We start from the raw sequence: 16,298 nt of genomic DNA, 5'->3' as shown, positions 1-16,298 counted from the left end.
AGACTTCTAGTGTTAAAATAAATAACAGTGGGGATAACGGACAACCTTGTCTTGTTCCTTTCTCAATATTAAAATCTGTTGTCAAACTTCCATTAATAATAATCTGTGCCTTTTGTTCTTGATAAATTGCTGAAACTGCCTGTATAAATTGATCCCCAAAGTCCATCTTTAATAGAAAATTCCAGAGTTTCCCATGTTTCTTGAGTTGGAAAACAACTCCTAGAATTTTCCTAGGCTCTCTGAGTTTGTTAAAATCAGCTCTTTTAAAATTTAAGACGCTAGTTGGATTATTTTCTATTGCTTGTGTTTGCATTATATTGAATTCCAGTATGACATAGTCACTTTCACCCAAAATTCCGGCAACTTCAACTCCCTCTATCACTTCTTCTCTATTAGTAAGAATTAGATCCAGAATAGCTTTACTTCTAGTTCCCTCCTCTATCTTTTGGATGATAAAGTTGTCAGCTAGATTGGTTAGGAATCTGTTAGATCTCTCACTCACTGCTGAGTTTGTCTCCCAGTTGATAACTGAATAGTTAAAGTCTCCCATTTCTACTATGCTATGCTTCATACATACATTTGCTAACTAGTTGGCAAAGGGTTCCTATTGGGACCTCAAGCTTAAAAGTATTCCAAGGTGTGGTCTTACCAAGGCATTATAAAGTAGCATTAACACTTTGCGTGATCTTGATTCTATCCTACTGTTAATGCAGCCTAGCCTGCGCTGGCTTTTTTGGCAGCTAAAGCACACTGCTGGCCATATTTAAGTGATTGTCCACCAGGACTCCATCCATGTAGATGCAGTTCCATTGAGGATTACACATTAAGTGCATTTGGTCAGCCAGTTACGAATCCATCTGGTGGTGATGTTGTGTAACCCACATTTTTCTATGATATCAAGTAGTAGGTTGCGGTCTACTTTATCAAATACCTTTATCGAATGCCTTATATAAGTAAATTATATCCACAGCATTTCTCTGATCCACTAATTTTGTTACCTTGTCAAAGAATGCAATATGATTTGTGTGGCATGATCTGTTTTTGACAAACTCATATTGGCTTTTGGTTATGACTTTGTTTGTTTCTAGGTGTTTGCAGATTCATTGCTTGATCTTTTCCAGAATCTTCCCAGGTATTGATGTCAGGCTGATAAGTCTGTAGTTTCCAGGATCCTTTTTTTTGGGGGGGGGGGCTGATGGGAACTACATCAGCTCTTTTTCAGTCCTCTGGCAGTTCCCTGGATGGGGAGAAACAGGCTCCATCTCAACCCTTCCAAGACCGAGCGGCTGTGGCTTCCGGCGTCCCAATATAGCCAGCTGGTGCCATCGCTGGTTATTGGGGCGAATCACTGACCCCCACGGAGAGGGCTTACAACTTGGGCGTCCTCCTGGATGCACGGCTGTCTTTAGAAGAGCATATGACGGCCGTGGCCAGGGGGGCTTTTTATCAGGTCTGCCTGATACGCCAGTTGTGTCCCTTTCTGGATCGGGACTCCCTATGCACGGTCACTCAGGCACTCGTCACTTCCCGCCTGGACTACTGCAATGCTCTCTACATGGGGCTCCCCTTGGGATGCACCTGGAGGCTCCAGTTGGTCCAGAATGTGGCCGCGCGGAGGATTATGGGAGCGACGGGGCACTCCCATGTGACACCTCTCCTGCGCGAGTTGCACTGGCTTCCGGTGGTCTTCCGGGTGCACTTCAAGGTGTTGGTGACTACTTTTAAAGCACTCCATGGCTTAGGGCCGGGGTATCTACAAGACCTCCTTCTGCCGCCAATAGCCTCCCACTGGCCAGTTCGCTCGCACAGAGAGGGCCTCCTCAGGGTGCCATCGGCCAGACAATGTCGGCTGGCGACCCCCAGGGGGAGAGCCTTCTCTCTGGAGGCACCTGCCCTCTGGAACGACCTACCCCCAGAGATACGCACGATACCAGACCTCCGGACTTTTCGTCGGGCCCTGAAAACACATCTATTTCATATAGCCGGGCTGGCTTGAACCCATCCTTTTGGTTTTAATTTGAAATTGGTTTTAACTGGGTTGTTTTAAATTGAGGGCCGAAATTATTTAATGTCTTTTAAACTGCTTTTAAATTTTATATGTTATGTTTTATCTCGGCTGTTCACAGCCCTGAGTCCTGTTGGAGAAGGGCGGTATAAAAATCAAATCAAATAAATAAATAAATAAATAAACCGGTAGTTTAAAAAAGTTACGATCCGACGATCACCTATGCCGCACAGTTTAGTTTGCTAGAAAGCAGGATTTCCAGTCCGCGCCAAACGTTGCTTGATTATCTTTTCCAGAATCTTCCCTGGTATTGAGGTCAGGTTGATAAGTCTGTGGTTTCCTGGATCTATTTTTCCCCCTTTTTTGAAGATGGGAACTATTTCAGCTCTTTTCCAGTCCTCTGGCAGTTCCCCGGTGCTCCAGGATCTTTGAAAGATATAGTTCAATGGTTCTGAGATCTCATCTGCCAGTTCCTTCAGAACCTTGGGATGTAATCCATCTGGTCCTGGTGATTTGAACTCGTCTTGGGTAGACATGTCCTCACTTGTCATTTTCTTCCATATTTTAACTTGTGTTCCTAATCTGTTTTTTGTGGTGCTAATTTTGATAGGTTGGACTGTTTTTTCCCTTTGTGTAAAGACAGATGAAAAAAACGAGTTAAGTAGTTCTGCTTTCTTCCTGTTGCTTGTCACCTTCTTGCCACTTTCTCCCAGCAATGGACCAATTGTTTCCTTGACTTTTTTCTTGTTTTTAACATGTTGGAAGAAGCTTTGTTATTTTTTACTTTTGTCACTAGCCTTTGTTCATTGTGAGCCTTAGCTTACCTCACTTCATCTTTGCAGGCTCAGGTTATTTGCTGATATTCTGCCTTAGTTATGTATCCCTCTTTCCACTTTTTATACTTGTTCTTTTTGTCTTTCAATTTGTCAGAGGGTTCTTTATGCAGCCATGCTGGTTTCTTTTGAGAGCTGTTATTTTTCTTCTTCATTGGTATTGTGCTAGACTGGGCTTTTATAATCTCACTTTTCAAAATTTCCCAAGCTTCTTGAGTTGTTTTCCTTGAGAATTCTCATCCATGGAATCCTTCCCAAGTTCTCCCTAAGTTTATTGAAATCAGCTTTCTTAAAGTCCAAGACTTTGTTCTATTGCTTGTGGTTGCATTATGTTGAATTCTAATGTTCCGTGATTTCTAACCCCCAAGATTTCTGTAACTTCAACATCTTCTATCATTGCATCTCTGTTAGTGAGAATTAAGTCCAATATGACTGGCTCTCTAATTCCCTTCTCTGCTTTTTGGGGGACAAAGTAGTTTGCTAGGTTTTTCAGGAATCTGTTGGATCTTTCACTTGGTGCAGAGTTTGTCTCCCAGTTGATGTTGGGATAGTTAAAGTCCCCCATTACTATTGTGATGTGCTTCCTACATACTTAGTTTACTGATTAGCAAAAAAAAATCATCTAATTTTTGCTTTCAAGTCGAGGCTAGTAGTGCCAAAGACAGGGGCATGGGGAAAATAAAAGTCATTATAGACATGGGGTGCACCCAGTGCCTGATTAGCCTCCTCACCACCCAAAAGCTAGGAATCGGAACGAGACCCCTAACCAATCCCATACGCTTTGAGCAGGTTGATGGGTCATTAATAGGAGGCCACTGCCATGCTGGTCACTGAACCTGTAAGGCTAGAGATGGGTCACCACTGGGAATTTATCCGATTCATAATGGCACCGGAGATGACAGAAGCTATCATCCTGGGCCGGTCATGGCTAGACAAATGGAGGCCCACCATCTCATGGGGAGATGGCTACAAAAAGCTGAAGTTGGAACTAGGCCCCCTTTCCCCCTTCCAGCCCTATTGAGGGAGGATCTGTTCGGCGGCTAAATGGTGCTAAGCAAAGGGAAAAGCCGCTGCTACCTCAGAGCCACTGCTGGGGAGCCCTCAGATCCCTAAGGGGTACCAAGTCTTGGCTGGTGCATTAAGTGAGGAAGAGTGAAACTCGCTACCCCTTCACTGCCCCACAGACTATGCCATAGAATTTGTGCCAGGAGCTAAACTGCCCAAGCTGAAGATGTACTCCATGATCCTCAAGGAAATGATAGAATTGAGGGAGTACATTGACACCAACTTGGCCCATGGATTCATACAGCCAGCTAAATTCAGAGTGGCCGCCCCAGTCCTCTTCAAAGGGAAGATAGGTTGATGAGGCTATGTGTTGATTTTAGGTTGATTTTAGGTGAATAAATGCAGTGTGTGTGCAAAACATATACCTATTTTCCCTTATGAAGGACATGCTGGCTCACTTAGGCAAGAGGAAGGTGTTCACCAAACTGGACCTGCAGGAGGCATAATACCGAGTGCGAATCAAGGCCCCATAGATGGAGGGGGGGATGACCCAAAGACTGGAGGACGAGCTGCCAACAGGCCCATGGTATAACAACAAGGGAGCATTAACCCTCAAGAATGGACTGGCCTGGTAAGAGTCCAAATTGTATGTGCCTAACAGTCTGTGACTTCAAATGCTCCAAAAGAGCCACAATTCTAAACAGCCTAATTCTACTTAGGCTACCTGAAGACCCTGCATTTGGCCAGAAGGCAGTTCTGGTGGCCGAAGATGAAGAAGGACATAGAGGACTATGTAAAATGCTGTGCCACTTGTGCAGCCATGAAAAAAAAGGCCAGGGAGATTCCCTGGGTTACTCCAGCAAGTGGCAGACCCATCCTGACCCTGGGAAGAGATTGCTATGGATTTTATTGTTGAGCTTCCTAAGAGCGGAGAGAATACGGTCATCTGGGCCATGATAGATTTGTTCTCAAAGGAAGCCCATTTCACAGCTTGTCTGCGAAAAAGCTAGCCAATTTTTTTCATAAAACAGGTCTATAGGCTGCATGGGGTTCCCCGCAGAATCATTTTTGACAGAGGGGTCCAATCACTGCTAAGTTCTGGAGGGAATTCACATGGTCCATTCCGCAGGAATGGCTCAGTTCAGCTTTTCATCCGAATACATCACAGGGGCTCAGTTCAGCTTTTCATCCAAATACAAATGGGGCGGCGGAATGGATGAGTGCCATGGTTGAGCAATATTTAAGGTGTTCTGTCAACTATCAGCAGTCCAATTGGAGGAGTTGCTGCCATTTGCTGAGGTGGCATACAGTAACGCTGTGCATAGAATACTAAGAATACTAAGCACACCTTACGGGAAGTTGCATAAAACTCAAGCTGACAAACACCGCACTCCCCAGCCACCATTCCAAGTGTGTAGCAAGGTCTATCTATCCACAAAATACCTAAAATTAAACCCTGCAAGAAGCTAGGTCCGAAGTTTATAGGACCTTTTCCTATAGTGAAAGTGATTAACCCCATTACTGTGGAGCTTAAACTCCCCCACTTGCTAGGGAAAGTGCATCCGGTCTTTCACAGTAGCTTGTTAAAACCAGCAGTAGGCTCCCAGATCAGGCTGGTAGATCAGGCAGCCCCAAAACCAATTGTGGTGGAGGGGGAGACACGTTATGAGGTGAGAGCAGGGAGGGGGGAATAGATAGTTGGGGTAGTATAGTCAAAACAAAATACTTTTGTGATGACCCGAGGCATGGAACAGAGGTAACACAGCCAGCTGGCAGTTCAAACCACCCCTTTATTGCTCCAAATTTCCCCAAATGCTCCCAGGTTTCTGGCATGTCCCAGAGCAAAATGATGACACACACACACCTCAAGCAGCCTCTGGCTGCAAATAGTCCAGCCCAATGCTGTGAACACCACGGCTGCAAAGCAAGAAATCCAGCAGGGCAAGTCGAGTTTAGGAAGCAAAGGAGCAAGGCAAGTAATCCAGAAATCCAGAAAGAATGCAAGGAATTCAGGAAAGTTCACATGTTGGCACTCAACACTCTATGAATTCAGCATTTGTTCCCGACAAATGCTCCTCCCCACAGTGTCTCCCTAAGTCTCAGTCCCGAGGTATGAAGAGGGACTCCCTAGTAGTCGGGTCAGTCTGCGCGGAGAGAATCTTTTCTCCACTCTCCATGCTTGAGGATCAAGAGGGGGTGGTCCTTGGTCATTGCCTGAGCTCTGTCTCTCATGTTCACTGCTTAGCCTCTCTTGGTCATCCTGTCCCCCTTCATCCCTGCCTACAAGCCATTCCAATCCTGAAAGGCCCTGCCCTGACTGGGCTTGCTCCTCCCCATTTTCCTCCCAAGCCAACGAACCCACCCCCTTGATCTCTGTCAGCTCCAGTTCCGGCTCGTTTTCCTCCACAGATTCAGGCTCCGATGGGGGCATGACACTTTCTCTTGGGAACCAAGGACATTCCTGCAGGTGTTTGGAAAGAAGGGACTGATGTCACTTAGCAACTGAACTGTATCCTGATTGGTCCATGTGACTGGTTGTTTTGGGAAAGTGACAATTTTTTAATTTTAATTAGGTGAAAACCACGGGAATATTTAGAGTCAGTTTTCACCAGTCTATGCTAATACAACATATCCAATAATTTTTTGAGGAATCTATCTGCCTTGGAGTTTTGTTTGCTCCGAGTATGTTACTTGGAACCCTGATGCCCTGTTTATTCCTCATACTTTGTGCTTTGGTGTATAAACATTTGAATCCTTTTTGACTGATCCTGTCTTTACTTTCTACATAACCTGTTTTGTGTCTGCATTCCCCTTCTTCCTTACTACCTGTTTGATTAGTGTACATTAGTACTCATGAATAGTGAAAAGAAAAAATGCTTGAGAAACTGACAAATTTTATGGGCTAGAACCTCTTAATTGGAATAAAGAAGCCAGGACTGTCACCATTGCTTATGTATAAAAGCATTCAAGATACTCTTATTTTGTCCTTTGTCAAAATCCTTATGCACGTTTTCTAAGAGAAAAGTACTGCAGCATGTCTGATTTGTTTCAATGCTTTACATTTCATAGCATGATCTTTATTGTGAAATGTTTTATTAGCACTTTGAAACAGTTTTTCCCCCCTTTGGATTCACTTGCTGTAACCTCTTCTGTTTTTCTTTTCTTCTCTTTTGACAGAATGTAGTGAAGGCGGATATTGTAAACTATAGCCAGGAGCCTGCAACAAGAACCGTTAACTCTCCTCGGAGCTCAATGTGTACAATTCAGTGAGCATTTTTTTTTTTTGTACAGTGCTCCTTTGGTTGCCTTCACCCAGCAATGGAGTTGCCGGGAATGTTGTTTTAACAAGAGAATATAACTGTAGTACATTTAGAAGTTTAAAAAACCCACTACTTGGGCAACTTCTTTGAAAAGCCAAGATTCAAATAGTGGGAGCCACACATTTTGTCAATATATACTGTATTTTTCAGACTATAAGATGCTCTGGACTGTAAGACGCACCTAGCTTTTGGGAAGGAAAACAAGAAAAAAAAATCTGCCTTTGCCTACTTGCAGCAAACAGCAAACAGCCTGGTGAGCTTCAGCACAGCCAAGATTCAAAAAGTGGGGCCACACACTTTGACAATATGTACCATATTTTTCAGACAATAAGATGCTTCAGACTATAAGACGCACCTAGCTTTTGGGGAGGAAAATAAGAAAAAAAATCTGCCTCTGCTTCCCAGTAATTTGCCTTCTTGCAGCAAACAACCTGGTCAGCTTCAGCACAGCTTGATTTAGAATGAGAAGCTGATTGGCGGTTGGATTGACCTCCCAGAATACCAACAATCAGCTGTTCCAGGCTGTGGGGATCGCCACCACCTATCGCCACTTCCACATGCCCCTTTTCAGCCTCCGCATGCCCCATTTTTGGCCCGTTCCAGGTGGTGGGGACTGCTGCCACCTATTGCCACCAAATGGGATGTGCAAAAGCCGAAAATGGGGCATGCAGAGGCCAAAAATGGGGCACATGGAGGTTGAAAATGAGGCATGCGTAGGTGGCGATAGGCGGCAGTGATCCCTGCATCCTGGAATAGCTGATCGTCGGTGTTCCGGGAGGCCAATCCAACGCCAATCAGCTGCTCATTCTAAATCAGGCTGTGCTGAAGCTGACCAAGCTGTTTGCTGCAAAATTGCTGGGAGGCAGAGGCCGAAGTGTGGGGGCTGGCGAATGGACAACATTCGCTCTATAAGATGCACAGATATTTCCATCTACTTTTTTGGGGAGGTAGTGATCTTATAGTCTGAAAAATACAGTATATTCTTCTGAATTATATTTTAGTAAAGGTGATTGATTGTGTGTAGAGATACTTTTACATATATTGTCAGAACGATTGAAGGGTGGATGCAATGTGTAAATTAAATGGGATGAGAAGAGATTGTGAAATAAAGCAATGCAGTGAAAATAGATTGGCTTTCTCTCTTTGGTTTTGTCCATTTTGTCCTTTTTCTTGTTAGAACCAGGAGAGAGATTCTCACTTTAATCCTTTCTTTAACATATTTATTTATTCTTTATTCAAAATATAAAATACAAAACAAAGAAAAAGAAAGAAAAAAACAAACTAACAAACATCTGACACCAACAAAAAAAAGCCATGTGTACAAAAAGAAAAAATCCAAATATTAAATACATCTAACATTAAACATTAAAAAAGTCCACCCTGGCTGAATGCTGAAAGATGCATCAAAAAACTAATATGTTCTCCTCTCCTTACATAGGTCTACAAATAGTTATAAATTTTCCCATCTATATTTAACAAAAATTCTATATTCCGTAAGTAGCTTTCCCTGATGTGGAAATCAATTTGCCTAATATTGAATCAAGCCAACATCTGTTCACAAGATATATGTAAAAAAAAATACAACAACAACAGTCAAAACCCCAAAATAAAGTTAATCTTCAAATCCTTCTGTTGACCATCTATTATTGTATTTAATCTATAGAACCATGCATGGCTTCCAGTCTCTTATAAACTTGTCTAATCTATTGTCTCTAGTCAAACCAGTTAATTTTGCCGTTTCTGCTAATTTAGTCAATTTTAAAATCCTGTCTTTGACAGTAAATATTCCCCTTTCCTTCCAATACTTAACATAAACAAGGCTCGCAGTGGTCACCATGTAAAGAAATAGTGTCCCAAACTGTTTTTCTATTAGTTTGTCCATGATACCTAGAAGAAAGGCTTCAGGTTTCATTAATATTTCTGTTTTAAATATTTCTGCATTGTCATTATTATATTTATCCAATATGATTTAGTATACTTACATGATTACTACATATGATAAAATGTACCTGGATTTTGGTTGCATTTCCAACACTTGTTGGAAATCCCTCAATACACTTTTGTCAGTCTATGTGGAGTCAAATACCAGCGGTACATAATTATATAAAAGTTTTCTTTTGAAGTGTAATTCAAAGTAAATGTTAAGCCATTGGTCCATCTATTGGTTGGTGTAGCATTATGTTGTAACCAAATATTTCTGCTCTTTTTACCATATAAACATTTAACATATTCATCTTCCAGATGCAACTTAAGTAACATTTTAGATTCTCACTTTAATCCTTGTGATGTTTAATATTGGCTGTTTTTTAGGACCAGTTATTTTCAGTCATATATTCATGAGGTCATCCTGAAAAAATAAAGTGTCTCACACTTCTAGCATTTTTATTTATAAAACAATTTTGAAGGGAAAAATAATTAAAAATCTCATTAAACTGGATTGTGATTATGTACTTGTTAAAATAGAAGAAACAATCATTTTTTGCTTGTTTCTGGTTTTTCCCACTTTGAAGTACTTTACCATAAAATTACTGCTTACAGATAGGGTTAGGGTAGTTAAATCTCATTTAACTACAGAGTTAAAGTTCCCTGAGAACTTTACTTTCCATGAAAGACAAAGGTACCCCCCTCCCCCAAAAAATCACTTGAATGCAGCCAATTTTCTGTCTTTTCACTTAGAACTTTGTCTTTTGATAAGGGATTCTTTTTTTAAATATCTAACATCTAAAGCTGGGTTTTCAAAAAGTTTGAAACTCCAGTTCTAGCCTACATGTTCCTATAGTGTCCTTTCCAGAGGTGGATTTCAGCAGGTTCTGACCAGTTCTGGAGAACCAGTAGCGGAAAGTTTGAGTAGTTCGGAGAACTGGTAAATACCATCTCTGACTGGCCCTGCCCCCATCTATTCTCTGCCTCCCAAATCCCAGATGATTGGGAGGAAATGGGGTTTTTGCAGTTACCTTCCCCTGGAGTGGGGAGGGAATGGAGATTTTACTGTATCCTTCCCCTGCCACGCCCACCAAGCCACTTCCACCAAACCATGCTATGCCCACTAAGCCACACCCACAGAACCAGTAGTGGATCCACACCAGTAGGAATGTATTAGGGGTTGTTCTCTGCATCATGTTACTGGAAGAATTTAGCTGGTGTGCCAGGGATAAACCCAGAACAAATACAGGAGGCCTGCGAGTTCTGTTTTTGCTAGCAGAGGGCTAGCAAAACAACAAAAGGAGAAATGTTTCCCCTTCTGCATTCAAGTATCCAAAAAGGGACAGGAAAAGAGAAAGGAAAAGAGGAAAGACAAAGAAAAAGAAGGAAAGAGGAAAAGAGAAAGGAAGGAAAAAGAAGGAAAGAGGGGAAGGAGAAAGAAATGAGGAGGAAAGGAAGGAAGGAAGGAAGGAAGGTCCTGCCTTAGCACTTGGCCACCAGCAGTCCTGCTGCCCTTTCACCATCCCCTTGTCCCCTCCTCTTGACCTCTCCTGGTGGACTCCCATCCTATCGCTGAGGATACTTTATTTAACGATTAACCAGTGGAACTGCTTGTCTTCAGAAGTTCTGGGTGCTTGATCACTGGAGGTTTTTAAGAAAAGACTGGACAGCCGTTTCTCTGAAATGGTATATGTTCCCCTCCAAAGTCCCTTCTAAGTGTTATTCTGTTATTCTGACACCTTTCCCAGACCCTCCACTCAGATCCAAAATGTGGCTTGATAGTTGATCAGAGCTCCTTCGTTTTTTATGTGCAACAGTTTAGTATCAGAGCTAAATTAGTTGCTTTTCTATTAATACATAATCCTTAAAAGGGCTTTCCTGTAGGGACCCTGCATAGTCTAATTCAGAGGTTCCCAACCTTTCTGGCACTAGGGACTGGTTTCATGGAAGACAATTTTACCATGGACCTGTGTGTGTGAGAGAGAGAGAGTGAGTGAGAGAGAGAGAGAGAGAGAGAGAGAGAGGAAGGGAGGGAGGGAGGGAGGGGGGAAACAAGTATACAGTTTGGGAAAGAGGCACAAGCAGAAGTGGTAAATTAAATAGTGGGTGGGCCACGCATGGAGTAAAATAAGCGCGGAATTGTTATTTAAGGCCTGCCACCAGATGATTTTGCTCCAGTCCAGATGAAAATCAGAATAAACATATAGGGAAGACTTCACTAGAAAGGGCTTTCTTTTGCTCCAGGAGAAAATCAGAATAAAGAACTGGAAAAGGCTTCACAGGAAGAGGCTTTTTTGTTCTGCTGTGGAAGAAAAATAGAAGACACAGAGAAATCTTCCCTGGAAGATGCTCTCTGCTTTTGCTCCAGAGGAAGCAAAAGGCAGTTTCTTTTGAGGCAGTTTCTCAATTCAGGCAAGGTGGTTTGCAGCTTTGCAACATTTTAAAGAGGTGATAATTGTTCTTGGCTGAATGTGGAGACATCTCATTAAAGTTATATTCCTTTCCCTGCTTGGGGGGTGGGGAGGAAAAAATGTGGCAAAAACTATCTGAGGGCAAATGAGACTAAGACTCATTTGCTGTTTCTTAGCACAGTTCAGGTGGCAATCACCCTGCTGTGTGAATCAGTTGAGCTAATAAACAACAGAATATAGGAGAGGTGAGAGGAGGGGGAGGGCAGGTGGACGGGGCCAATCAAAATTTTCCCTACCAGTTCTCTGAACCAGTCAAAATTTTCCCTACCCAGATGCCAGAACCGGTCCGATCTAGTAGCATTTCACCCCTGGACTTTACCCTTAAGTATCTACCTGGGGGGAAAAACTTAGCAGATGCCCTATCAAGAAAACTGCAATACAACAGCACAAAGCCTGAAGTAATCAGAGCAATCCTTCAAGATAATCAAGTAGCAGCTAAAGTAATCACTAGATCACAGACCAAACAAGTATGGACCACAGATAACACAACCACCCAAGAGTTTAAGCAAGCTTTAAGCAATGATGAGTGGTTCCTAAACCACAAAAACCTCTGCCTCATCAAAGAGCATGGGTGGGAGGAAAATTATACGTGCCAGCCAGTCAAAATTGGACCTTATGAAACGCTGCTATGACTCTAAACTGGCTGGTCACTTTGGATTTGTCAAAACATTGCACCTCATCAAAAGACAATTCTGGTGGCCATCACTGAAAAAGGACATCGAAAACTATGTGACTAGCTGTCCTATTTGCGCTGCAGCAAAGAGATGGCAAGGGAAAAACCCCAGGATTCTTACAAATGGTAGCTGAACCCTCAGCACCCTGGAGAGAGATCTCTATGGATTTTATAGTAGAATTGCCAGAGAGCACAGGGAACACTGTTAATTGTTTAGTTTAGTTTAGTTTAGTTTAGTTTAGTTTAGTTTAGTTTAGTTTAGTTTAGTTTAGTTTAGTTTAGTTTAGTTTAGTTTAGTTTAGTTTTATTAAATTTGTATACCGCCCTACTCCCGAAGGACTCAGGGCGGTGAACAGGCACAAGATAAAATACAGAAATACAAAAGTTAAAACAATTTAAAACCAAATTAAATAATATTGGCCCATGACAGTTAAAATCCCAATAAATTTAAAACCAATTAAAATTTCAATTTAAAATTTTAAAAAGGGGAGAAAAATTAGGCCAGGCCGGCTTGCTGGAATAAGAGGGTCTTAAGAGCACAGCGGAAGGTGCGCAGATCCAGGATCCTCCGTATCTCCGGGGGGAGCTCGTTCCAGATAGTGGGTGCCCCCACAGAGAAGGCCCTCCCCCTGGGGGCGGCCAGTCGACACTGCTTGGCTGACGGCACCCGGAGGAGACCCTCTCTATGAGAGCGTACCGGCCGGTGGGAGGCTATTTGTGGTAGTAGGCGGTCCCGTAAATAACCAGGTCCTAAGCCATGGTGCGCTTTAAAGGTGGTAACCAAAACCTTGAAGTGCGCACGGAAGACCACCGGGAGCCAGTGCAGCTCGCGCAGGAGAGGTGTTACACGGGAGCGCCATGTTGCTCCCATAACCACCTGCGTGGCCGCACTCTGCGCCAGTTGGAGCCTCTGCGTGCAACTCAAGGGGAGCCCCATGTAGAGAGCATTACAATAGTCCAGGCGGGAGGTGACGAGGGCATGAGTGACTGTGCGTAGGGAGTCCCAATCCAGAAAGGGACACAACTGGCGGATCAGGCGAACCTGATGAAAAATCCTCCCGGTCACGGCTGTCAGGTGCTCTTCTAAAGACAGCCGTGAATCCAGGAGGACACCCAAGTTGCGAGCCCTCTCCGTGGGGGCCAGCGATTCGCCCCCAATAGTCAGCGATGGCATCAACTGACTATATCGGGACGTCGGAAACCACAGCCACTCGGTCTTGGATGGGTTGAGCCTGAGTCTGTTCCTCCCCATCCAGATCCGCACGGCCTCCAGACACCGGGACATCACTTCAAGGGCATCATTGGGGTGGTCTGGGGTGGAAATGTACAACTGAGTATCATCAGCGTACTGATGGAACTTCACCCCGAAACCACAGATGATCTCGCCCAGCGGCTTTACATAAATGTTGAACAGAAGGGGCAAGAGGACCGACCCTTGTGGCACCCCACATATGAGGGGCCTCGGGGACGACCTCTGCCCCCCTGCCAACACAGACTGCAACCGGTCAGAGAGAAAGGAGGAGAACCACCGTAGAACAGTGCCCCCCACCCTTAACTCTTCCAGCCAGTGCAGCATGATACCATGGTCAATGGTATCAAAAGCTGCTGAGAGATCTAATAGGACCAGGACAGAGGAGCAACCCCTGTCCCGAGCCCTCCAGAGATCATCAACCAACGCGACCAATGCCGTTTCCATGCTGTACCCAGGCCTGAAGCCCGACTGGAACAGATCCAGATACGTCGTTTCATCCAGGTACTGGGGGAGCTGTCATGCAACCACACTCTCAACAACCTTCGCCACAAAACGAAGGTTGGAGACCGGACGATAATTAGCCAACACTGCTGGGTCCAGGGAAGGCTTCTTGAGGAGAGGCCTTACCACCGCCTCTTTCAAGGCGGCGGGGAAGTCACCCTCACCCAACGAAGCATTTATAATCCCCTGGAGCCAGCCTCGTGTCACCTCCCGGGAAGCCAGCACTAACCAGGAGGGGCACGGGTCCAATAAACAAGTGGTCACGTTCAGTCTACCCAGAATCCTGTCCACATCCTCAGGGGTCACAGGATCAAACTCATCCCAGATAACATTCTCAAGACCTGCCCCAGTCCCTCCCCCTGAGACTACCCAGTCGGAGTCCAAATCTTCCCGGATCTGAGTGATTTTGTCATGCAGATACAAAATCCTCGGCTCTACCCTCCAAGGGGTCCTCCCGCGCTTCCTGGTGGAGCAGGGAGCGGGTCACCCTAAACAGGGCAGCCAGGCGGTTATCTGATGACGCAATAAGAGCAGCAAAATAGCTACATTTCGCTGCTTTTATCACCACTAGGTAATTCCTAATATGAGATCTTACCAGTGTCCGGTCCGATTCTGAAAGACTGGCCCTCCAACTACTCTCTAGGCGTCTTTTCCGACGCTTCAACTCCCTTAGCTCCTCAGTAAACCAAGGAGCCAAATGAGATCGGCGCCGGGTCAGAGGCCGCAAAGGCACGACCCGGTCCAAAGCTCCAGCGGCCGCCCTATCCCAGGCGGCCACTAGGTCTCCAGCCGAGGCGTGTTCCAGAGCCTCAGGAAATGGCCCAAGCTCCATCTGGAACCTATCAGGTTCCATCAGGAGCCTGGGGCGGAACCATCTTACCGGCTCCGCCTCCCTGCGGCGGGGTGCAGCGGTTCGGAGGTCAAGACGAAGGAGAGAGTGATCTGACCATGACAAGGGCTCGGTAACTATATCCCCTATCTCAAGATCACTCAACCACTGTCCAGAGACAAAAACCAGATCCAGCGTGTTTCCCCCCGTGTGGGTAGGACCATGAATTAACTGAGTCAGGTCCATGGCTGTCATGGAAGCCATGAACTCCCGAGCCACCTCAGATGCCTCACCCACGGACGGCAAGTTGAAATCCCCCATGACCATAAGCCTAGGGGTCTCAACCGCCACCGCGGCGATGACGCCAAGTAGCTCGGGCAGGGCTGCTGCCACACGGCAGGGAGCCAGGTACGTGATCAGCAAACCCATCTGTATCCCATGACCCCATTTCACAAGGAGGGATTCACAGCCGGCCATCTGAGGAACAGTGGCCTCCCTCGGTCTCAGACCTTCATTAATAATAACCGCTACCCCCCCGCCCCTACCCTGCAACCTCGGCCGATGGAATGCGTGGAAAACTGGTGGGCACATTTCAACGAGAGGGACCCCCCCTCTTGGCCCAACCAGGTTTCCGTAATACCTGCCAGGTCCGCTCCCCCCTCCTGAACAAGATCACAAATGAGGGGGGCTTTATTTACTACAGACCTGGCATTGCATAACATCAGACGGAGGCCGGGGCCCTGAGGATCTGCACCACCTGGAGAACGAGTGGAGCTTTGGGGGCCGGAGCGCGCCACCGCTCGAAGAGAGAGGGCGTGCGCTCCCCTAACACGATATGGCCCCCTGCTTCCGCCATATCTACCCCTCCCACCCAGTACTGATGGTAAAAACTTTATCTGGATGAACTTTAGCCCCCCCTCGACCCTGGGCCCCCCACCCCCGTGCTGTGCTCCACAGCCATACCTGGCCCTCCCCTTAGTGGGTTATCCCCCATACCCACGGCCTTACTTCTGATCCAACCCTCCCCCCCCGGAACCCCTTAAGACATTCACTAAAACTTTATATAAAAAACCCCTCAGCCCCCTCTTCGCGACATGCCACCTCTCTGGGTTCCAAAGCCCTTCATCGAGGTAGGCCTTCGATAACGTGGAAGGCCAGGCCTGCGAGAGGGGGGAGTCTCGCAAGGCAAAGAGCTCAGCTGGTGAATACATTCCTGCAAATCCACCTGGGGAAATGGAATAAGGCTAAGGATTCAATGATGGTGCATTTAAAGGTCCAGGAGAGACAGTTCACCATTTTGGCGCGGATCAAAACTGGGGCTCCACTGTCCTCTCACGGCAGTGGAGAGGAGTCTCAAGCCGATGCCCCGAAAAGCAATGACCAGGCCACCCTCTCACGGCGGCTGGTATCGACAGGTCTAATTCAGTGGCAATAACAGCAAGATGACTCCCTCGGTGACCACACCTAGGTTTAAGCCTCTCCTCAC

General features: G+C 45.5%; 1 protein-coding gene across 1 annotated transcript in view; it reads left to right on the top strand.

Moving 5' to 3' along the window:
- Positions 1 to 8,255, top strand: part of RAB28 (RAB28, member RAS oncogene family) — a 363,574-nt gene extending 355,319 nt beyond the window's left edge. Inside the window, 1 exon segment of the mRNA XM_070948382.1 lies at positions 7,021 to 8,255. Within this exon segment, the coding sequence (XP_070804483.1) occupies positions 7,021 to 7,113 (93 nt within the window). The 3' untranslated portion in view covers positions 7,114 to 8,255.
- Positions 8,256 to 16,298: the final 8,043 nt, after the last annotated feature.

This window comes from Pituophis catenifer, unplaced genomic scaffold, assembly GCF_029215685.1.
Source record: "Pituophis catenifer annectens isolate HBS135680 unplaced genomic scaffold, rPitCat1.0.hap2 SCAF_8, whole genome shotgun sequence".
Classification (NCBI taxonomy): Eukaryota; Metazoa; Chordata; class Lepidosauria; order Squamata; family Colubridae; genus Pituophis; species Pituophis catenifer.
This window is presented reverse-complemented; position numbering and strand designations above follow the sequence as displayed.